Here is a 25,611-nt window from a genome sequence, read left to right on the forward strand (position 1 = left end):
AATTAAAAACATAATCTCATTGACTTTAGCACATTTGCATTGTTCATCGTTAGTTTTTGTTTCTGTTATCTCCAGTTCATCCCCTTACCTGTTACTCTGTTAGGGGAAAATGACCACTATTCCCTAGCAGAGGGTTGTCCTGTCCTTTGGAGTGCAGTGACTGCATTTACCAAATGACAGGGCTTGGCATTGTAGATGTCCATGCAGGCCAACACACGAAGGGCTGTTTATATATCCTCACATCGTGTCTTACATGTTCTAAAAGGTTCCCTTTAATAGTAGGGGTTTTGTTATGAAGTAAAAGATGTGCTTATTTTGCCACATGTATCTGGCTGACATTGGATTTCTACTGAATTATGTTTCTTGTGATGTGTGGCTGATAAACATGGCCTGCAGTTACAAAGTTAGACAAGTCAGTGTGGTTGCACTTTGCTTCTCTTGAACAAAGTTAGTTTATTCTCTTCCTCAGCCTGTGTGCTCACAGGGCTCTTGGTCATTAGCACGCAGGACCTAAAGACGAGGCCAAGAATGCTGTCAAGGAAGGTAAAATCCATGAGATTAAGCAGACTGATTCCGTATGCATGATTACAGAGGCAGCTGAATAATGGCAATTGCTCTCCTGCATCAAGCTATTTGATGTCAACATTGTGAACCTGGCACCCACAATCCAACATCCGCATTTCCGTCATTGTGAGTGGATTATAGAATTTATGAGCGGCGTGAAGTAAAAATATACAGTGCAGCAGATTCCACTACTGACAAACCGCTTAATTTGTACTTTATCTTGACTGCTATACTGACTTGGGAGTGGTTTCCCTCTTTTTGAATTCACAGAGAGAAGAGGATGGCCATTATATCTTTCATCAGTCTGAAATCCTCCCACTAGATTGTATGACAATACAACTCAGCCAATGTCCACACATTTTTTTATCATGCAAATTTTGACCATGCATACACCTGTACCATGCCTACCTTTACCAAGCATAGAAATTCTATTTAAAGTAAGTGCAATTAAGGTTAGTGTTACACATGTATATTTTGGGGGAGATCCTGAAACCCCCTTTCTTAATTACCGTTACCACTCAAAAACCTTACCCACCTCTAAACCCTAAAAACACTGTTACCACCAAATACCCCTACCCCTAATTCCTAAAAATACCCTTACCACCCCTAAAACATAAAATCACACTTACCACCCAATACATTTACCCACCCATAAATCCTAAAAATACCTTTACCACCCAATACCTATCTCCATGCCTAATCCCTAGTAAAAATGCCCTTACCAACCAATACCCTTACCCACCCCTAAAAACACCTTTACCACTCAATATTTTTACCCGCCCCTACACTCTAAAAATACTTTTACCCACCCCTAAACCCTAAAAAACACCCTTACCACCCAATACTCTTAAGAATGCAACAGCATTTGTAGAGCGCACGCCTACTCTGAGGAGTGTCCCGGCTCTAAAATGCTGTCTGCACACCAAGACCGGATGGATGACTTCATTTGCTAAATAGCCAGGTTTTTTATTTCTTCCTGAAAAGTCAGAGTTCCGAAGTGACTCGAAGTGCCAGCGGAAGTTGATTCCAGGCTTTATCACCAAGATAAGATAATGATTTTCCACCAATTCTGACCCAGTGGATTTTAGTGAAGGTGGCTAGATGACTAGAGGACGACCGTAATGTCCTAGGAGGGGCATAAATAGACAGCCTCCTCCTAAGATGCACTGCACCATTTCAATGCAGAGCTTTATGCACTAGGACCAGTGCTTTGTATTGGATCCTCTTTTTCACAGGTAGCCAGTGAAGAGTGTCTAGGTGTGGGGACAGACGGGTTCTAGGGGTGAGATTGAGAACTAGTCTGACTGCCGCATTTTGAACCACTTGCAATCCGCTCAAGAGATACCGGCATGCCCACATATAGGACATTTCCATAATCGAGTCTCGAAGTGATCAGGGTTTGGACCACTGTTTTTCTTGGAACCAACTGAAAGGAGTGGTAGACATTTTTTTAGGATATGTAGCAGACCGCAACAGATGCCCACCAAAGCCTGAATTTGGGGTTTCATGGACAGAGCAGAGAGGTGGTGGGGGGAATCCTGGGGCCACCATGATCTCCAGACTTGTGAAGGTGAAGCGCAGAAGAAGACACTCTCCGGTTTGTCTGGTTTGCATTTAAGGTGATTTGCGGCCAGCCAGTTAAACACCTTAGAGAGGCATGCTTTGATGATTTCACCCTCAAATTCAGCCCCTTTATCGCAAGTGAAGAGAAGCATTGAATAGCATGGGGCTCAGTGCTGAGCCTTGAGGGACACCCACCTTTAGGTTCTGTGTAGGGGATGCAAAAGAGGGAATCCATCCTTCTTGACTACCACCCCTAAACCCTAAATATACCCTTACCATCCAATACCCTTACTCACCCCTAAACCCTAGAAACACCCTTACCACCCAATACCCCAACCCACCCTAAAAATGCCCTTACCACCCAAATTCCTCACCCACCCCTAAATCCTATCAACACCCTTACCACCCTAAACCCATACTCATCCCTAAACTTTACCGCCCTATACCCTTACCCATCCCTAAACTCCTACCCAACCAATAACCTAAAACTTATATATATATTTATATATAAACATTTATATGTACCTCTAATGCGTGGTAAATGCTTATGCATGGTAAAACCTTCTGTGGTTAAAAAAAAAAACCATGGTGAAGGCACTGCCTGCTAAAAACCATGTTGTAACAGTGCTCACCTCGTGTCCCATTAATGCCGCTAGTGGTGCTCTAGTTGAGCATATTGATGCCTCCAAACTGCAGCTCTTCTCAAATGCAGGTGATATGAAAATAATACTGCAGCTTGAAATAAATTGGGATATAGTAACTTCCAACGTATATAGCTATTTATTGTCCACTTAAATAGGATTAGCTCAAATTGCCATCTGCTTCAATTGGAGCAAAATGATGGTCATTGTCTTGGTAGAATGTCATCTTCGTACCCAGACCATTGCCCTTTCCATACAGAGCCTTTAGAGTTTGAGGTCGGAGAGTTTTGTAATTACTTTCTGTTTCACTCCTTATTGTTAGCGTCACTATCGTGTATCCGCAACTGAAGATTTAAAAGAAAGTTTGCTAACTCCTACCTGACAAACTGTGTTGCTGTGCTTATTCTGCTCTCTTTTCAACTCAAATTGACTCCGAACAGAACAGTCAGTATCTGGGGCTACTGATGTATCCTTCTGATGGTTACATCTGCCTGTGGATTCCTCACCTTTTGAATTCCATGGAATGCTGCGCATGGGGAAATTCAAAAGGTGAGGAATCCACAGGCAGATACTGTATCCTTCAGAAAAAGCGTTACCGAAGGCAAGTAACTTGTTCGTTTAGTTGATTTCATCAGAAAATACTTCTGCACAATTAGTCAGAAGCAATGGAAGGCAACACATCCCTCCTATATTGGCACCACTTCATTGGTTGCCAGTGGCCAAGAGGCTCCATTCTGTGGTATTTTGTATGGGTTGTTATGGATTTGTCTTTTTTTACTCAGGCTTGATCTCTATAACATTACCAGCTCCTTCTAACCCTCCATTAACATTCCATAAAAATCTGTAGGTTTTTGCCAGCTCAGTTACGATGGGCAACGGTCTTGATTCAGGACTCTTTGGAACACTCAAGTAAACACCTATTCAAATATCCGTAAGAACCCAGTCATTTGGACAAAGATAATGGCTTCCCACCCATCCAGACTAATATGTTTTGCCTTGTGTCCTGTGAGGGCCCGTTCAGCAGCTAAATGTCAGGTTGTTGCTGGAATAATCCTTGTTATTTGAAGGTGTTTAACTTGCCTTTTGATTGTCCTGCCAGCAACCTCTCCCTTCTGTTTTGAACATTGATACTTTGACATTAATATGTACAATTGTGACATCCAGGTCTATCTCCAGTACAAAGAGGGATATGGGGAACTGCATAAAGGGGCAAACTTCCACAGGGAAGTTATGTTATACCAATTTATTGAGCGCACGTATACCAGAGATGTCTTGGAGCTAGCTGTCCTGAGCAAGAAAGAAACAACCTAGAGCTAGTTAACAAACAACCAGGCTTTGAGATCCTTCCTAAAGGCAGTTAAAGTAGGCAGGGCCCTTATGCATCTGGGTAGACTATTCTAAAGTTTGATGGATCCTGATAAGCTTCAGCTACACCAGTTCACCTTTCGGATTCTGGGTAGCAGCCTAAGATTTGCCCCTGCAGAGCAAAGGGGCCTGTTGGGAGAGTACCATTTCAATGACTGTCTAAGAAACTGAGGGCATGTGTTATGTAAAGCCTTATAGGTGATATATAGGGCCTTAAATCTAATGCAACATCTTACCGGAAGCGTGTGCAGATCGTTGCATTTCCTTAGCAACATATTGGAATTTGGGTAGGCCTAGGCCTTGCTACTGCAATCTGAACAGTCTGGAGCTTATTAAGATATAAAGGCCATTACAGTAGTCTAGCTTAAATAAAACTAAGGTGGTAATTTTTCGTATAGACAGGAATGTAGGGCAGGGTTTTAAAAAAGATTTGATTTAAGTTTTTAGCCTTGGTCACTGGGATAGTTATGGGGCACAGTTTGTTCGGCCACCAGGCTGGGGACCATGATGTTTCCAAACAGAACTACCTCGGTCTTACCTGAATTTAGTTTCAGGCAGTGCATACTCATCCAGGACTTGACAGCCAGTGTGCAATCATGGAACTGAGCAGCGATTTTGGTGCCATTTTTAAAAGCTGATAGAATAATTTGATTGTCGTCAGCATTGTAAATCAGAGACAGGCCGAAAGATCTGATTAGATTGGACAGTTCTGTCATGTAGATATTAAATAGTTTAGGGCTGATAGATGAACCCTGCGGTACCCCACGTGGAAGTGTGAAAGGAGAGGATTCCTATAGGCCCATGGCCACTGATTGTTGTCTTTCAGAAAGGAAGGACTTGATTAAAGTTAGAGCTGTCTCTTAATCCCTAAGGTACTCAAGCAGCTAATCTGCAGCTTGTGGTCAACGGTGTTGAATGCTGCCGACAAATCAAGAAGGAGGAGTGCTGCTGCTCCCCTGCTATCCAGTACTGCCCTGATTTCCTCAGTGGCGTTGATCAAGGCCATATCAGTACTACACCTTGACCTAAAGCCAAATTGAATCTCATCAAGAAGTTCTTCACTCCTCCAAATAAATGCAGCCTTAAGAAATGCATTAAGCTCCATCTGTGTACTTGAGAAAATGTACAGGAGCCCATCAGTGGTGTTTAATTTTATCGGCATGTCCGAAACAGTGCTTCTTTTGTTCCTTTGTTGCATTCTGCACCACCACCTGAAACAAATCCCAAACATCTTCATCAGAAGAGGAAATGGAGCATCTTGATAATTTGTCAATTTTTGATCTAGTGCACAATATTTTATTTCCAAATAAACATTTCCAGAGTGGTACATAAAAGCAGTAAGACATTGCGGTGATCTGGCTTCCCCTCAGACTTTTCTCATAGATAAGGAAACAATGGCATGGAAGAACCAAACCTAATCAAATTCCTACTTTGCTTTTAGACAACTGAAATCATCTTCAGTCCTGGTGGTGTATAACTTTTGAAATGGGAACACATTGAAAGGTTTGCAGAAACTCTTTTCATAGATTATGCTACAGAATTGTTCTTCTGGTCATCTGAGGGCAAGGGGGTTTCTTTCGAATTCATGCATAAAAATAACGAGGTGTTAGAAGATGCCTACTTCTGTATTGTGATGAAGAATGGGTGTGCTCAATTTCAGAGATTTTCAATACAAGAGGACACTATTAGTGCAAACCTCTACCCTTCAGCATATTCTTAGGATGCTAATCATGGTCCTTTCAGTAGTGACAGCCTCCTTCTTCCCTATTACAGAAACTTTAGGTCATAAGAGCAGTTGTAGCTGCCAGCAGCAGTCTGGCATTTCCACCTCTGGAGCAGAAAGTATTTTTGGAACGGGCAGTTTCAATCTTCCTTCAATCTTCTGGTTTCAGCAATATGGGTCTAGACTTCATGAATCTAATGGCATCTTCATCCACATGGTTGCCTTGGCTCTGCTTTGAATAGGAGTTCTACAACAACTTGTGGTGCACACACAACTGGACTCATCGTGTCCAGCAAGAAGGTCACAATTGTCTAATGTTAACACTTCCCCACGTTCGTGAACTTTGGAATCCAACCTCATGAAGACTGCAGGTCAGGCCTTTCAGGCACCGAACACAATTGGTAAATTGATCATGAACTTTTCTGGGTATGGTATGAAGCGCAGTAGGGAAGCTCTCCTCGTAGGTTGGTCAGAGAGGTCCAGAAATGTCCTTCATACATTCTGCCTTCACCTCTCCGCCAGTTACCTGGATCAGTTATGTATCATGTACATGCCTAATTTGTCTTGAATATCAACTTTAGTTTTCTTAAGTGTGCAACAAGTTTTTTACAAGTTCATTGGGCTTTTAAAATGTGATCCTGCAAAGTAAGGATACATTAAATAACCCTGTTTCAGTTTTTCCAAATATTAATTATGTAACAACGTTTCTTATAGAAGACCAATGCTTCCAGAAGTTTCGCATTTTATTGTCTAATAAGGAAACATGTCTCGTCTCTTCTCCTTACCATTGCTGAACTGGGGAGCCTGGTTCCAAAAAAGTATAGTGTATAAAATCAGTTTTTGTCAATTGATCGTGGCGAGAAGGTTAAACCTCTAAAGCCATCTTTAAATGACGTTTTAGCTTTCAATAAAGGCAGCACAGGTGGCTGTCCCTATTGCAGACATTTATTGGACAGCAACTGGAGCTGCTATACGTGCTTTCTGCAAGCATTAGTCTTCAGATGCATCTTTTAGAGGACCTGCATCTCTTTGCCAAAAATGTTGATTGCAACTTATTTGCTTGGATCCTGGTGGTTAAATATATACTTTTTTCCCCCTCCTCCCAGCATGATAACTGAGTAAGAGAAAATGACCTTCTTGGTGATCCCCCTACAATTAGCTTGAGGTCCTTCAGTTAGCCTTTGTTGGGTATAGCAATCAGTTATGCGTGTGTAAGGAGTAGAGCACAGTGGGATGCCTGAACATGTAGGGTCAAGCTCTTTTAAAGTGACTGCATTTTTTGTGGGAAATCGTTTTCAGGCCCTGACTGCCAGTGCAAACATTTCTTGACCAGTTATGGAGGGCAAGCTGGGGCCAAGAGTAATGGACCCAACCTGAAAGACGTACACTTTTGTTGTTTTGTAGTTTAAATAAATCCGCAGCAGATCTGACCAAGTAGACAGCGGGGATTGAGAAGCTTAGGTTGAGAGGACAAGAAATAGGGTGATCATATACGTTTACGTCACCAACATCACTATGTTTCTAGTCTTAGGCTTCATTTAATTGGCTAGTTGCTCTTCTAGTTGTGGATGTGGTGTGGTTCTCTTGCACCAATTGGACTGTAGTGTTTGATAATGATTTGTAATAGGAAGCCCAGGACTGAAAACGCGGTGCCATTTTCACTTGGGGACACACAGCCACCCTAAGTGTAAAGTCTGCATCTGTAATTGGAGTACTCCTGCTCTTTTTCTTTACAGAATAGTCAGATAATTAGATTGCTTTTTTGTAGAACTTGAACTTGGCTTCCCCTCTCTGAGGCTAAGAATACACTTGGTGCATACCTTATCATACAATGCTGTATCCAGTGTCTCCTTACTTTTCGAAGGCCTTGAACATTTATGAATCTTCTTGTCTGTAGGATGAGTGTAATTTTATTAGGATACATGGTGCTAGCAGTTTTCACCCAAAAGAGATGCAGATGTTTGGAAAACAAGTGGACTGATTAGAACTCTTATGTTTTTTATTAGGTATATAATTCCAGGCATAAAACATAATAAGATCTTGGAATATCAAACATGTTTTGATGTTATCGTTCACACGTTTGTGATGCATTTAACAATGCACAGCCTTAGGACAGTAGCATAATTCCAGAATGCTGCTTGGTAAAGTGCACCTGCAGTTTAAAAAAAGGCCCTGTCTGTCCTGTGTCTCCTAAGCAAAGCAACAAATATGGGACCCCCTTAGGATTTACTTCAGGTCAGGGAAAAAGGGGAAAACAAGCAATCATATCAGAGAATTTCCCTCACGACCTCTATTAATGGAAGACAAATTATTTGTGAAAGGGAAACACAAGGGCCTACACGATAGTGATACAAAACACAAAAAATTTTTACAATTTTTTACTTTTTTATTTTTTATCATTTGCCATTTTATATTTTTCATGGGAAAATTCAATATATTTCTTTTTCTTGTCACAAAAATATGATTTAAACTTTTAAATTTCACTGACTGAATGCATTACAGTGAATATACATCATATTGATTAATAACTAACAGTAGTCCCTGGGACAACCTAATATAGATCACAAAGGATCTGTATTATCCCACAATCACATCTACACACATACCACATCGTTCCACATTCATACACATTTCATAAAAACATAGAAAAAAAGGCATAATTTTTTAGTATCGTTAATTGAATATTGGAGGTACAAGATACATAATAGCCTCCTGTGACTAACAAAACAACTGCAGGAGCAGAATAGTAATGTCAGGTCAATGGTCGACGCGTTTCGATGGCGTAGGTGCCACCTTCATCAGGACCACGGATGTATTCAGAAACGATAAAGCCCAGGGAATACCTGAAACAACATATACATAAAAAGGATTTTTTATTTAGTTGCCCAAAATTCCCTATAAATTTAAGAAATCCTCACAAGTTAGGTGATCACTAAGTGTGAAAATAGAAGAAGAATTTTGACAAACAAGAAAAAAGCGGAAGAGGGAAAGTATACATCAGAGAGAGTCTTATTAGGGTGAGATAACTATCACCACGACAACATTGCACAATCTAAGTTTTAAGCCCATATGTTTAGACTACGTTGAGGTAGCGGTTTGTTCAAGGACATGTCTCCACATGAGAACAACTCATCTCAGAGCAGGATACAATACCACCACCAATAGAAACGTGAAACACCACGTGTACCACCAGCATTACAGTCCTCTATGCCATACCTAAACACCACCGCTATAAATGAAAGCAGGGGAACAGGAAGCTTACTTGTTTTTAAAAGATATTCTGTTCAGAATGCCTCGTCATGTACTCGATAGAAGGAATTCATAAGTCTGTCAACAAAGTACATAAACTCATAACTTGACAGTTTTTGGCAAGATCACAGTCTCTAAAAGTGTATATCCAGATATGGTTCTCTGGAAGGCCACGGGAACTAAATGTAGTATTATTTTTCTACTTGCACTAAAAGGTGGCAAAACACTATCAAGATTAATTAATCTGCTATTACGTTGGTGTAATATCACTTCTAAATAAATTTCTGCCGGATTTGTGTTTCAGGTGGAAACACAACTAACGTATTTAGCAAGTGAGTATATCACAAATAGTATTCCTGTAGAAGCATGCCCACACTTTAAAAACCTTTTCACCATCTACTATTTCTGTCTAAACAGATTTATTGACATAAATCACTATGTACATATGCAACCTAATAAGGGAACTAACTCTATTCCCAAACGGTACTTTATATAGGACGATATTTATTCTAAAAGACTTATCTAATAATTAGAAGCTAACCTTTTAATCATAGTTCGGTCCCGGAGTCGTATTCGTGACCAATTATTCACCAGAATTTGCGGCCGTTATCCTGTCACATCTAGCAACACCTAAACACTAGATAGAATTGAAAGTGAAGTAATCATTTATTTGTCGGATCGAATTTACAAAAGAAATTGCAGGGATGTAATGAATACTACCACCTCGTCATAGGCAGAATAGGCGCCAAAAAGGCTTACCTTTTATATTAAAAAATCCTTTTCATCCAAGAACCGTATAGATATACCAGAAATAGCGGTGCGGTAATATGCCCGTCCCAGTCAAATATATCCAGAGCCACATAGATGTGACAAATGTTCAAACAGTGACATCCTTCTGTCACTTGCTAGGCTCCATTTCCAGACTCTTAGGAATTTGGTTCACTAAAAGATAGGTTTTCATGGGAAACTAATTTATCAGCTATTGAAACATTGATTTTTAATGCATGTGCACATTTGCTTAGCTTAACTACATGCAGATTTCCCAATACTGTTGGTGCTAACTATTAACCTCTGTTTACTATGCAATCAAATTATGCATGAACCATCTATGTGATTAATTTGCTTAAGATGTGCTTGCTGAAAGCTATACACAGGCGGTTGTTTGACCTCAAACAATATAATTGGCTGTACTGTAGGTCAGTAGGTCTTGCTGCATTATTCTCCCAAATAATGAAGCATGAGTGCTGAAGTTCTTCGGTCTTCCAGGTTAAATTGGATTCCTTCATAAAGACCATTGGATCATGTGTTTACAAACTGTATGCATGGACTGTGTTGTACATGTGAAGAAACCATATTGGAAGAATTGGGCATGTAGATGATGAACAAAGGACCCTGACAATTAGATCTAGTACAAACGCATTTTTGTTGAGACGTACAGTCATATTTCAGGTGCTCGTCTTCAACAAAAGCCTTTCTCGGCAGGCTAAAGTTATAGTATTTGAATTTATGGTGCAAATTTTCAAATATCCCTATGCAAGAGTAGAAATACCAAATCTTAAGGGTAGATTAAGATTAACGTGTTTCAAAATGCTCTTCCAAGGCAGACAAAACCTGTTTATTTACTTCCATTCATGTGAGTGTTTTCTTCATCACAGAAAGGCAATCCTGTTTTTATGTTGCAGATCAGCTGCCACTTCATGCTGAGATTAAATCCCCTCAGGTGTCAAAACTCAGCGCTTCTGACCATCAGCAAGGTAAGCCTGCTCATGTAGAGGATCTGAATGTTAAAACATCCTCAAAGTCTGAAAAATATGTCATTGAATTCAAGAAGGCAGCTGATGAGTCAATTTCAAAAGTATTAGATTGGTTTAACAGAGACTCTGCGCATAGCAAAACCCAAACCAACCATATTGCTGCCCCGGAAAAGATACTCCTAGAGGAAAGTGGCCCATCACCAAAGACTGAAACAAGTGTAATAGTGCCAGAAAACACAAGATCAAATTCTGACCGTGGAAAGCAGTTGCCATCAACTGAAAGTGCACAGTGGAGGGGAGAGCGTCTCTCATTTGGAAACTATAAAAATGGTGGTGGGAAGTCTGGGAACGTTGATTTTCATGGAAAGGTTGACATCGAAAACAAAGCTTTGGAATCAAAAACTGTACAGCAAAGAGTGGACGATCAGCTCAAAAGCAGAAATGGGGACCAACTCTTGTTTGGGAAAAGCAAAAGTGGTGGTGGGAAAATATATTTTGAGACTGAACACCCTAGGGGTGAAATCCAGAAAGCGAATTTGCTGACCACGGAAACTGTTCCAAAATCTTATGAGGAGAATCGGGAAAACAGCGATAGAAGAAATATTAACTTCTCTCCAGATTACATTGTGGAACCAGAGAAAGTAAATAATCCAAACTATATATTCCATGATAACATACAAATAGGGGATTTTACTTCACCAAATAAGGAGGATATTGAGGAACTTAAAGAAAATGAAGCCAATATGCCTGATGGGGACCTTAAGAAAGACCCTGCTATTTACTGGCAGAAGCCTGCCATTTTGAAACAAAATGCACACATGCAGCTGCCAGAATCTCCGGAGAAAATTTTACCTGCCAGAAAAGAAATTAAAAGTGACATTAAAGCATTTTGGGAAGGGGGCAAACCAATGACCAAATCTTCACCCACAACACCTACGTTTAAAGAAAATAGCAAAATGTACGCCACTGATACAGGGATAGTAAACTATCCAATTTCAATCAACAGTAACATTTCTTTAGAGAAAGAGCTACAGATTGAAGTACAAACACCAAACGTCAAAGTTGTAAAGGCTACATGGGAGAACAAAGGAAGTTTGCAGAAAAATATGCCTGAGCAACTGAAAGATGCAACTAGTGACAAACATGAAAAAAACACAGATCTGCAACAAAAAGTACCCTGGGAAATTGTGCAGTCATCAAATTCTGAAGGTTTGCCTCAAATGACCAATATTAATTTTGAAAAAATAAATAAGCGGGATTCCTTGTCTGAAATAAACCGATCATTAAATTCCCTACAGAAGCCTAACTTTAAAGTGCATTCACTCAAAGAGAGAATAAATGAAAGCTCTGCTGACAAAGTTTCTAACCCTGAACAGTTTCAGAGTTTAAGAACCTTCTGGGAAACGGACCATAAATCACCAGTTAAACCTAAAATACAGACATCTGTTAGAAGTGTCCCTACATTGCATGATAGCAAGAGTTCAGGATCTGTTGAGCTGAGAGCCATTGTAGACCAAAGCACACATAATAATTTGCAGGATCAAAACAAAAAAACTGCAGACGTGAATGAAAAAGACTTTTACATAAAAGAATGGCATCAAAAAGAGTCACAGCAAATAGTTGTTCCAAAACATGAGGTTGTAGAGACTGTAAAAAAAGTAACTGCACCATCAAAATCAGATGATGTTTCTTTCAAAAGCAGCTTACAAAGACTAAGTGAGGAAGCATCTCAGACAAAGGATGTTTCTAAACCTAAAGCTGTTAAGAAACGTACTAAGCCCAAAGCTAAAGGTAGTGATTTCAACAGTGAAAAACAGGATATTGGAAAGAAAACTCCTGACACGTTGTCTCCCGATAAGGCAGCAGATGCCTCAGGTGAGACTGAACCGGAGCAGGGTATGTTTTATCAAAAGGTGAAGAAGCGGAGTCTCAACATTTTAGATGACCAGAAAACAGCACAGCCCAATGTTAGTATGACTGTTGTAAAAACAAGTAACTCAGGAGAAAAAGATTCCATTAAAGTGAAGACCAGCTTGAAGAAGAAACCCATTGAGGCCTCAAATAACAGTGGTTCAGCTCCTACACAGCAAATTCTCTTAAATCAACCCCCACAAGAAATACAAGAAACAATTGATAAAACTGCTGTTCCACCTAGAGAGGATGTTCATGAATTCAGGGCTGGGTTGCAGAAGCTGCTTGAGGAAGCTTCTGCGACACCCCCTGAAGCATCCAGAAACGATGATACGGTTCAGCAAATTGCATTCCAACCTGCAAATCAAAATGCGTTGGAGAATGTCAAGAATAAGAGGCTCAGTGATTCCCATGGAATCCAGGAAGAGTTACAAGCCAATTGGGGTGAAAGTCAGGAAGCATCTGAGACTAATGATGTTTCTAAACCTAAAGCTGTTAAACGTGCTAAGCCCAAAGCTAAAGGTAAAGATTTTAACAGTGAAAAACAGGATATTGGAAAGAAAACTCCTGACACGTTGTCTCCCGATAAGGCAACAGACCCTACAAGTGAGACTGTGCCAGAGCAGGATAAGTTTTATAAAAAGGTGAAGAAGCGTAGTCTCAACATTTTAGATAACGAGAAAACACTAAAAACAGTACAACCAAACGTTAGTAAGGCTGTTATAAAAACCAGTAACACAGGAGAAAATGATTCCATTAAAGTGAAGACCAGCTTGAAGAAGAAACCCATTGAGGCGTCAAATAACAGTGGTTCAGCTCCTACACAGCAAATTCCCTTAAAGCAACCCTCGCAAGAAATACAAGAAACCATTGATAAAACTGCTGTTCCACCTAGCGCGGATGTTCATGAATTCAGGGCTGGGTTGCAGAAGCTGCTTGAGGAAGCTTCTACAACACCCCCTGAAGCATCCAGAAACGATGATACGGTTCAGCAAATTGCATTCCAACGTGCAAATGAAAATGCATTGGAGAATGTCAACAATAAGAGGCTCAGTGATTCCCATGGAATCCAGGAGAAGGTGCAAGACAATCTGGATGAAATTCATGAGACTGTAATCAAAATGGCGCCTCCTGAGAAAGTGGAGTTCAGTGCCTTTGATAGTGGGCTTGAAAAATTATACAAAGAAGCCTCGGAGTCCTCACCAAAGACAACAGATACCAAGGAAAGTGTCAATGGGAGCCTATCTGAACGAGAGCAGCTATTCCTGAATAAGGCACAGGAAAATATACCCGAGTCAGAAAGGGCCTTCTCAGGCAGGGAAAATGCTTCAGAGTCAGAGCGGTCTCTATTGGCTCCTCGAACGGCTGCACCTGAACATAGACCCCTTCCTTCCCAGCGGACACTATTTGCTCCAGAAGTAAAAGAGACTGTAGACAAAATAGTTCTGCCAAAAACAGATGTTGCTGAATTTGATGCAAGCTTAGAAAAACTGTACCGAGAAGCTTTGGACTCTCCAAAAACTGATGAGGTGAAGCATGATCAGAACTTTGCTTTCCTGCCAGAGGAAATCACTTCCCCTAATCTTAATGTTTCAAGTGTCGACAGTTTCGATGCTAAGGTGGTAGTAAAGAAAGAGACTTTAAATCAAGCCAGTCTGGTGAAAGAAAAGGATTCCATGAACAAAAATGTAGATGTAGTAAGAGATCCAGCTTTTGCTGAAGTTCCAAATAGGAATGTAATATTTCTTCACAAGATGGTTCACAAAAGCATTCCATCAGAGAACAAAGAACTGCTGGTTGGTGAAGACATTGACACTCTGGGAAGAATAGAAAAGGGCTTTGAACAATCAGTAAACAAGGAATCTGAAGCTGGGTATTTGGTGGATGGTCGTGGGTATTCACCAGAAGTTGACGTTGACATTCCAGACAAAATTTTGAGAGCGAGTACTCCAGTTGAAGAGATAAACAGATCAGTACAAAGTAGTACCACAGAGTTGGTCCGGTCTTCTCAACTTGAAATCAAAGGTGATGCCAAAAGCATGGACTCTGTTCTTCCAGATGGAAATGCTGGTTTTTACACAGAAGTCAAAAACAAATCACCCCGTGAGAACATTTACTTTCTACTCTACTTTTTGTTGTTTTGGCAGAGATCATTTTGCTATATTTTCGATTTCTGGCAAATAATTTTTGCTATTTCGTACTTGGTCTTCAGACCATTACAAGGTTTTCAAATGTCACTTGCCAATTTAATATCTCATTTTAAAAATGTCACTCATATTGTTACAGATTATGGTTAATTTCGCCATGTACATATCTGTACAACAAAGTTATAATGATGAATTCAAGAAAGTGCTGCAGTGTTGGGATGAAAGTTCTTTCCCGCTGATCGAAGGGTGGAAACTGCCGCAAGAGAGTTAGTGTGTTTTTTCTTTTTTTTATTCTGTCATGAAGTGGAAGTGAAAAGTAGGGATAATTGAGGCAAATCTTGTTTTAGTTCTTTTAGACTTGCAGCCAACGGTGTGGTTGCATTGCCCTTCATCTGGAAGTAGTGCTTCACAATGTTGACTGCCAGGAATATTTTCTAAAAGACTTAAAATCATAGCAAAAGTGTATTAAGAATGTAAGCCTTTAAGACTCCTATTATCCATCTTTGGCTTAAACCTTAGACTGCAGGCAGTGCTTGCTGACTGCTGGGTTTTTGTGAGACCACCTCCCCAACAGTATCTGTTAGCATCATTGTCTGAAGTCCTACTACCAGACACTGAGATGGCTGACACAGGTCCAGCTGATGCTCATTGGTGTGAGACGAGGCACAATCTAACCAAAAGACCTTCTAAAATGACTTAAACCCCAACTGAAACACCAGTTTATCTTAACACAGACATTACTTTTCGTAAATGGATATAGAACACTGCACTGATAACAATAGCGTCAGGAATGCTGCACCCGCACTATGAAAGGTCAGCAGGGTGTTTAAAAACTTTCTGCCACCTTTTGGGCCCAAAACAATGTTTAGATCACCTCAGTTGGATGAGTAAGTTCATCAGGCAATACTTATGTGGTAGCAGAGCTATGGTAATATGGCTTTTCAGGACAGTAGAGGATCAATACGGACGTTACTATATGAATGCATTTAAAAGTAATATTAGGGAATGCCCATTAAGATGCATTTAAAATGATAATATACTAAATGTCAAATATATAGGGAAAGTTAAAATGAGGACTTGAATTAAGAGATTGTAAGTAGCAGAAAATGTAAACCTGTTGTGCAGAAAAAACAGTTTTGACTTAAATCCCAATTGAAAGAGCTCTTAACTTCCGGTGAAAGGGTCTTTGCATCCATGGCATGTAGTCCTTAGTGTTCTTATTGTCCTTGAAAATGCACTTCATTGGCCTATCCAAATTTGAAGACTCCCTGAAGTACAGCTAAGAGAAATGGTTCTCTCGTCTAGAGTGTTTTCAACTCTGATCTTCTTGCTTGTAATTTACCAGGATTCAAGTAATGTGGTTCAGAGGGGTGTGTCCCTAATCTATATAGACTTGTGAAATTGAATGGGAAATGCTCTCAGCCATGCTCCTGTCTGAGGTCATTAGATTGATTGTTGAATCCTTTCTTGCAATCAAATTTAATAGCCTATATTTTCTACTGCGGAGGGCAAGAAACATTTTTTGACACACAGTTGTACTTCATGATCTGATCTTCTTGGTCTTAGCCTCTGCCGCCATCTTCTTTCCATTGGTGAGTTACATCAAAGGTCAGCTTTTCTACATCCTGGCCATCAAGAGGTGGCTTTCCTTCCAAAAGGCACCTCACCAGATGAGGAAGGCTGTTTATGAAAAAGGAGAAATAAGAAGATGGCTGGCATAGACTGCACCAATCACAAAGGATGCTGGGCTCCTTTGAGTCTGCAGTCTCTTTACAGATGAGGCTTCTAGTCTCTCTGGCTGGAACTGCTGACACACTGCTTTGTAGATGGGTTAAAAACAACGTATTGTTTTCATGAAATTAAGAGGCATATTTTTACACTGACCACCAGCGAATCTTACGTGCCTTGAGTTTACACATTAGTAGGTTACCATGGAATGCCCATACATTCCATCTTCTTTCTGCCCTACATTCTCAACTTAGTTACTTGTGTTCTTGAAAAAAGTGGAAGTGCCCCAGGTTGCTCCCAATGGGACTACTAATAGCCAGTGAAAGTCACCACAACATTGCTTCTAACTCCCCACAAGGCCCTGTTCACCGAGATTCTTGTTGGTTACCCCAATTGGCATCCATGCCTCTCCCAATAGGGGAAGCGTTTGTCTCTTCATGAGGCACCGACTGTCCAATGCAACTGTGTTTACACATTGTTGCAAACCAAGAGAGACCTTCTCCCGCTCAATAAATATCTTTTTAGAACAGAATGACATTATAGATTGTCTAGGTGTGTGGGGCAAAGTGGTGGTGGGGGTCAGTCTACCAGAAGACAAGCACTTCCATGAAAGGGGGCCCCAGCTTAGGTTTTGGTTCCTAAATAAAACTGTGCTGATGTGAAGACTGAACAACGATATTAATTGGGTCAGAGACAGGCATCATTCTCTAAAACGTGGTCTGAGAGAATGTCTCCCACCAAACCTATGCTGTAAGAAGGAGGATGCTGGCTCCTGGTGAGATGCTAATTCTAGGTTAGCTATAGCCCGCAACCATGCTCTTTTTATTTATCTGCTGCACATTACCATGTTACGTTTGCAACACTTTGCTAAATGGAAAGGAAAACACGTAATCAAGATAAATGTTTCATTAGAGCACTCTAGTGATAATGGTGAGCCCTGCTGAGGATAATGGGGAAAAGTATACATTTCCATTGCTAATTATTAGTAAAGGGAATGTGTACTGACAATGCAACACAGTTTGTCCCTCAAAGTACCCAAGCGCCCCTGAGAGGAGCATTCCATGCTGAATCACTCTTATCTTATCCTTAAATGGTGGACCTCATTCTGCAGAGGCAGAACCCGCAGAGAGTTGGTCTGGAATTCTGGATTGATAACTGTGCTTTGCTTTGTGTGGGACCCAGCTGATTTACAATTGTGACTGCTTCCAGATCTTCCAGGCAAGATTATTTTCCGGCTTTCCCTCAATGACCTTGCCAGTACACTGTGTTTCTGTGACTCTCCCAAATTTTAGCCACCCCTAAGTGTGTATATCGAGGCAGCAGCAGCCTGGCAATTTTAGAAGCGGGGGTTATGCTTTTTTGGCTAACAATAATGCTAATGTTTCTGCTAGCGCTATGCTTTTTGCCGTACCCTGGCAGCGTGAGAACGGCGCTCTGCATTACTCTCTTCTAGTGCCCCCGCCACTGTAGATTCTGCTTAATCACAAGTGGACCGATCACTTAGGGATGCCCGGTCTTAAAGCCACATACAAGTTCATTCCCAGGATCCCTTTGCAAGATCCTCTCTTAGCTGCCCACCAACTCTCATCCCGACCCAGTTGGGGCAAACACTATCAGACACTTGCAGGTGTAGCTGCAAGTCACCTGGCATGAGTTTGCTTCCTTATCAGGTGCAGCTTCTGTCTGGCTAACCACTCACCTCTTCTCCAGTGTATATGTTTGGTATTTGATGTTGTTCCATTCGGTCTCTCGGTGTACTCTCTACATGGAATGTCTATCTTACAAACAGGTAGAACCGGGGTAGGTGGAAGGGGAGTTGCACTTTGAGAACATGCATCATGCTGGTGGATGGCCATATTTTCCTCCTCACCCCTTGGGCCCTCCTCCTATGGTGTTCTTATTTTGTTGTTCTTAACCGCAAGTGGATGGAAAAAATTGCCTTAAAAATGCACAGAATAGCTTATGTTCCTAGAGCTTACAAGAACATAACCTGTCCAGTCCCTGCCAAGGCCACTCCCAATAGAGTCCAAATTGGGCATGAAGGGCCAGATGTATGACCCTTATATTTTGCGACTCTCAAATTGCGCCGTTTTGCGACTCGCAAATTGCGTCGCTTTGCAACTCGCAATTTGTGACTTCCAAACTGCAATGTATAACAGTGTCACAGACACTGTTAGCGATTCCCAATGGGGCCACAAATTGCATGCTTCATCAGTATTCATGAGGCAAGCGCAATTTGCGACCCCATTAGGAATGGCTGGCCCTCCCAGGTATGGTGGCCTGCTGGGGTCAGCAGACCACCATGTCTGGGACTGCTTTTTCAATAAAGCAGTTTTATTTTATTTTTTAAATGCAGCCCGTTTTGCTTAAAGGAAAACGGGATGCATTTAAAAAAGAAAAATGAAACTTTTCAGTTTCATTTTTTAAGGGCAGTCAGTGGTCCCTGGGACCACTGCCTGCTCTTAAAGAAATATTTTCTCTCACAATCACAAAGGGGAAGGGGTCCCCTGGAGACTCCTTCTCGTATGCGAGTGGTTTATCACCGACTTGAAGTAGGTGGTAAACTGCGAGTGTTTTGAGGCCGCAAATGCGGTCGCAAAACAATAGTACATGGCAGTTAGTCTCACTCTTAGGAAGGGACGCTCCTTCCTAATAGCAAGAGCCGCAATCGCGGTTTTGTGAGTCAGTGACAAAATAGCGTTTTTACATGCCATTACCCTTTTTGGCAGTCGCAAACGGGCCGATTTGTTTGGGAGCGCAAAAAAGGGTTGTACTTCTGGCCCAACATTTTTACTGCACTTTGGGATATAAAAGTGTTGGGTATTTAATTTTTAGTTGCTAGAGATCAGACCAGGGAGTGCTGGGCAGAATTGTGTTCCACTGAGCCAAAAAGCGATACTATAAAATCAGGTTTGTTACAGTATGACAAATTGGGCATAAAAATGGATACAGTGATGGGCACACAGCACCAGAGAAGAATCGGGTGTTTCTATACAGGAAACCTATTTATTTAGTTAGCAATATGAGTTCAAAGTGAAACGTTCTCCTAAAGCAAATTTACAAGCCATAAAACAGAAGCCAATTGTGATTGTAAAAATAAATCTGAAGGAATGAGATTGACGTTTGGATAAAAGCCAACATATTATGAGAGGATAAAAAGTGAAAACAGACCATTATTTTACATGGTTGGATAGTTACACGTCTGATTGTCATAGACTATGAGTAAAAAGGGGTTCAGAAAGGTGCTTTCTTTTAGCTGTAATGCTGGTATTCTTGATTAATCTGTTCTTTAAGGCACTCTTAAAGCCAGGTAGGGTGGAATCAGCCCTGAGCTCCACGGTGGAGACTTCCAGTGGAAAGGTCCAAGTAGCTGCAATGTTTGAAAGCAGGATTGGGCTGGGGCATATAGGGGCAGGATTGGTACAATAAAACAGTGAAGGATGTAGAATCACAGAAATATAGTTACGATTTGGCGGGAGGCGGGTTAAATCCTCGAATGCTTTTAAGACCAGTGTAAGTAATACTCCATTAGAGTTAAATTCCCACACTTTTGTAATCTTGAGCAGCTAAAATATGAATAACAAATGTCTGTTTTGATGTTGGATGTTTTTGCTTAGGTGAAGAAATGGGTCATGTTTTGCTAATATTGTAATTAACTGACGTGCTAGGTATTATCTCTGTGCAGTGTTCATATATTTTGTTTTGCAACAGGTTCAGAGGAAGAATTAAGTCCTGTTCTGGCTGTTTTGAAAAGGAGTTCAGCTAAGACAGTGCCTTCCAAAAGTCTAGAGGACCTTTCATCAGCTTCATCAAGTGAGCACACGGCTTCGCCACTTCTTCATGCCTCCCATTAACCCTCCACTTCTAACACGCTTCATTTCTCTGTATAGAGCCACTGTTCAATAACCCTATTAGCTACTCTGGAAAACAGCTGTTCCTATGGTTCCCTTGTCTTCATGCTAGAAGAACATTGTCTGTGCTTTTGTTTACCAAATCAGTGCATTCTGGGGATTTTAGGGACTAATTTGGACTTTGACCGATGGGATATTCCATTACATGGCGGATGTCCCACCTATCCTTTTAAAAATGTATTATACCCTATGCCAGTTGCAGTATGCCGGACAGGATCTATGTCACATTTTGATTCGGTATCCCATCACACAAAGTCTAAATCAGGTCCTTACTCTGAGCTCATTTATTGGAATGAATATCCCTGAAATTAATACTTTGTTCAATGAAAGCACCAGAACATAGACCTGCGTTGGGAGGCCACCTCCATCCCTATGGTGAGCTTGCATTTAACACATTAGTGCATTCTGGTAGCCGCATGCTTCATCCTTTTTAGTTGAACCCAACGGACTTTAAACTCAGGACTGGAAAGGTGGTGACCAAACTCACTCTCCCCGGCATGGAGCGATATGTCAAACCGATCTGTCATCATACATTACCTTAAACCGTAAGGCACTCGCTTGCTAAAGCATTTTACTTTATTTTAGGCTAAATTACTATTTTCGCTGAAAAACATATTCCACTTGACTTGCTTGAAGAATTCCCGCATCCCACCTCTTCCACCTGCCTCCCCTTTTCCTTAATACACCTTTTCATTTCTCAAGCTCACTCAGTTATTTCTTTTGTGCAAGAGTATGTCCCCAGTACATCTCTTTGCTCTGATTTACCATCTGAAGAGCATAAGGCATAAGAGGCTGCCCAGAGAATGTTAAAAATATCTGGTTGCTGAGCAGGGACTCAATAGGGAACTCATTTAGAATTCATTGTATTAAAGAACCAGCCACGTTGGATTGAAAGAAGACTAAGCGGCATCATCAAACCAGGTAGATGGGCGTATGTTCAACTTTTTGTCAGTCAGTCACAGGATATCGTCTATAAAGAATAGTTTTAAAAGGGCTCAACAAAGTTGTAGTAAATCTGTGTGTATGTAGGCAGATTAACTAGGAAATGCACTAGTGGAGAAGTGTGGAGAAGTGTGGCTCAATGATTAGAGCGGCAGACCCTGATGCAGAGGTCTAGCCCGGGACCAGGGTTCAATTCCCCGCCTGGGCGGGTCTTGGGCTCAAAAATTCCACGGACCTGATAATTCTCGCCTCGGTGCCTATTCCAATCATGGAGTCCCACTCTGCAACTCTGGGCAATAGCTTGCTTAATCTCCACAACGGCCCCCACAACGCTAAGGATGCCTGGCCTCCACCTTGGGGGTGCCCAGGAGTGGACACCTCACAGGGAAAGCCAGGATGGGTTCCACAGTGGTATTCGTACAAGCGCCTTGAAACCCTTGCGGGTGAGTAGTGCGCTATACAAGTATCAAATTTACATTTACATAGTCCACGGTCTTTTACTCTTCCTGCTCCTAACCATAATTAGTTTTAAAAGCTCCCCCCAAACCCTAGCAGGACAGTACATTTGCTGTAGAAAATCTCCATCCTGTGGCACTTCCCTTCCCTTTTCCTCCATTGAAAGATTCTTTCTCCTCTTTTGCAGGAATAGGTTTCCATGCAGTTCCAGTATGGTAATGCCATGGCCATCATTTGAGAATAACACTTTCATCAGGAAAACCACGTCTAACACCCCCCTCCCCCCCTCTCTTGCCTCCCTTAAAACGGATACTGTAGACAACTGCCAGGGCAGGTCCCTTCAGATGGGAACTCAAGCAACTCCAGACCAGTTTTGGCCTACCCAGGTCTCGTCAGTTATAGTTTTAGTCCTATGGCAAAGTGGGCATGGATACCCACTTCTGGGACATACTCGTACACCATGTGACTGGTATGTCAAGATGTGTCTCTGAGCTACCCTTATTGCGGAGACATCACACCTGGAGCTTCCACAACCACTGTAACAAAACACTGGTGGATACCCCTAAAGGTTGTCCCACTACAGCTCCCAATTTGATGCTGCCACAGCAAGGATCACTTCCTGAGTGCTGCCATAACCGTAATGGCAGACCCCCACACAATTCCACCTGCAGTGTTTTCCTTATGACAAATCCTGGCCTCAGCACCCCAAGTGTATCTCAATCTTGATGCAACTTTTAAAACCCCCACCTCTCACACTCACTTCCCAGCTGTGTGGTTCTCTCTGAGGACACCCCCCTCCCCCCCACAGCTGTCTCCCACTGCACATGACCCCTGGAAGATCCTGCCCCTAGGGCACACGATCTCTAGCCAAACTCTGAGAAGGTCATGTTACTCTATGCAGCTCTTTCCTCCAGCCCACATCACCCACAACAGATCTTTCACCAAGGTTGTTTTTCACATGTGTGGCTGCTGGAGCATAATTTGTACCTTTCAGACCTTTCCCGCTGGACACATCCTCCCCAGATCTCTATCTCTTACTGCTGACCTACCTACTATACATCATCTGTGAAGATCTCCTCCACAGGGTGCACCTCACTCTGCAGATAAATCTACTAGGGTACCCAGCAGACCTCTCCTGTATCCCCATCAAAGACTTCAGTGCCTCTATCCTTAAGTAAGTAAGTGAAGAATTTATAGAGCGCATGAATGCCGAAGCATCTTGGTGATAAGGTTTTCGTAGAAGCGCGAACAACACACAGGAAGTACCGAAACATTCCTAAGTAGGAAATAACAAGCTTTTGACCATTTTCCTGAACAGAGGTCTGATAGGTTGAAGCCTAATGTGGGCCGGTAGCTCATGCCAGAGCTTTGAAGCTTGATAAGCGAGGCATGTACCTCCCCATCTTGCTGTGATGATTTTAGGAACCTGGGCCCAGGCTTTACTGGCCGATCGAAGATTCTGACTGGGGTGTACCTCTGAAACGTTTCTGTAGATCTAATGGCCCTCCACGTGGAGTGCTTTATGAACCAGGCAGAGCACCTTAAACTGGATGCGCTGCCTAACCGGGAGTCAGTGGAGCTTTCTGATGCTGCCAGAAATATGGTGGTATTTAGGAACATTATATCCTTTACTTCTTATCTATGGCATCAGTGCCTCTATCCTTAACTTCCTCTCTATGGCTTCAGTGCCACAGTGTCCCCCTTTAGCCCCTTTTCTCCACAATCCTCATTTAATGTGAATTCCTCCACTCTGTCCAAAAGCCTTGCCTGTTCTTCACATGTTCTGGTGTTTTGCACCTACTATTCCCCAACTAAGGCCATCCTTTGGGGCACTGGGGCCAATGGCGGGATCTCAACATTCATAGTATGAATTTGGAATTCCACATTTTACTTACACCTGTTCCCTTGAGCCTTTAAAAATGTAAACGCGTAAACTTGCAGGACTTATGGCAAAACCTTTTACTTCTGGGACTTATTCGGATTGAGCTGTGTCGCTAACGAAGAATGTGCTTTGAGAGGTCTAACACCGCGCTTGCATTGAAGTGCTACTAATATAAAAGAAGGAACATCTACAACGCTACTGTGCAGCTGCCTTGGAGCATGCTATTTCTTCACAGGGTGGTAGTCTGATTCAATTCTAATCATTGTTACTTTTTTTTTTTTTTTTGCACAGAGGCAGAAAAAGTAGATTTGCCAAAAGAAGATTTTGTACGTAGTAATGAATATGGTAAATATTCCATTTGTGTATCTGTTCTACTAAACATTGCAGGGATTCAACTTATTGGCAACTTTAGTGCTGTATTAGCCATCACAAGTGCAGCAGGAGATCATCAGTTATAGTAACCAGTTGTGCTAGTTCTTGAATGTATTGAAAATGGATGATGAACGTAGACTTAGGAAGTCCACATCAATGCCAGATTTTTATGATAGCAAGTGACTACAAAATGAGTTCCATTTAGGCTAATTATATTTAAATACATCTTGGGTTGATACCATGAACTTCATGGACCTACGTCTGGACTGGCAGTAATTTAGAAGAACCTTGAAAAGATGAGAAACTAGTCAAAAACATTACACAGTGCAAGAGCTGTAAAGACTCTGTTTCTGCTTTGTTATAGAATTGTAGAGCAACACTAGCCAGTTATGGGATACAAGAAAGGCACGGGTAGGCTTGGGGTCAATGAACTAGTTTCAAGGTCCTAAAATAGACTAATACATGTTTCTTATGTTCTGTGACATGGGATCCTCTGCAGATCCGTGTGTCCGGCTGATGAGACCCCAAAGCCTTCAATCAGCACTTCAGTTTTTTACATTTTAATTTACATTATACGTATGCCAATAATGTACTACATTCATAAATCAAATAACTGTTCTCAATAGCACTATTCCTTTAAGAGAGTGAGCACTGTGAAGGAAGTATCTCAAGCTGTGAACCAACTGATTTTACTTAATTAAATGTTCACTATGAAGTGTTGTTTGAAGTGTCTGGGACCCTTACTACCTAGTGTTACAGGTAAGTCACTTTTTCTCCATTTCAATATTAAAGCACACAGAGTGGCACTTTAAACACCTGATCATCTAATTTGTGGTTGGAACAGAAGCCAGTCTGATGCTATTTGCTACATTGATTAAGAGGGAACATCTTCTAAGTAGGAGTATGTAAAATGTGTAGTACTAAGTGAGAAGGTTTCACAAAAGAACTCCACCTTTCAAACAGAAGTGTTTTATTGTGATTTGTAAATTAAAGTAGAACATTAATGGATAACGCATCCCGTGTTTTTTAAGCCTACAATGTTTCTAGAAGAACTTAAAATGTAAACATACATCCACAATTCTAAAACGAATCTGATTTAGGAGGGAAGTTGGCGTAAGGTATGATTTGGTTTTACCTAAAAAAGAAGATCCACCTTCAAGTGTTTGTGCATAAGTAACTATTCAGTGGAAAGGCAGTACAGCAGCACTGCCTTTTGGCTACGTTCACTCTATATAAATACCACTTACATCAGATAAAGCTAAGGTTGGCAGAGAACTTTGGGGCTCATTATGATGGTGGAAGGACCGCCATCGCCGGGCCGGCGGTGGCGGTCCTTCCGCCATCATACTGGAAATTCCCACCGCCAAATTAGTATGGCAGTGGGAATCACAATGGTTCCGCGA

At 41.5% G+C, this 25,611-nt stretch overlaps 1 protein-coding gene across 21 annotated transcripts in view; it reads left to right on the forward strand.

The window, feature by feature from the left end:
- The window catches only part of SYTL2 (synaptotagmin like 2), a 462,890-nt gene that overhangs the window by 308,131 nt on the left and 129,148 nt on the right, over positions 1-25,611 (forward strand). For 12 of the 21 annotated variants that reach the window (XM_085623168.1, XM_085623176.1, XM_085623172.1 and 9 more), the window contains 3 exons: positions 10,788-14,873; positions 20,357-20,458; positions 24,128-24,181. In XM_085623168.1, the coding sequence (XP_085479294.1) occupies positions 10,788-14,873; positions 20,357-20,458; positions 24,128-24,181 (4,242 nt within the window). The remainder of the gene's footprint in view (positions 1-10,787; positions 14,874-20,356; positions 20,459-24,127; positions 24,182-25,611) is intronic. The other 9 variants (XM_085623173.1, XM_085623175.1, XM_085623178.1 and 6 more) reach the window with 6 other exon arrangements.

Source organism: Triturus cristatus, chromosome 8, assembly GCF_964204655.1.
Source record: "Triturus cristatus chromosome 8, aTriCri1.1, whole genome shotgun sequence".
Taxonomy (NCBI): Eukaryota; Metazoa; Chordata; class Amphibia; order Caudata; family Salamandridae; genus Triturus; species Triturus cristatus.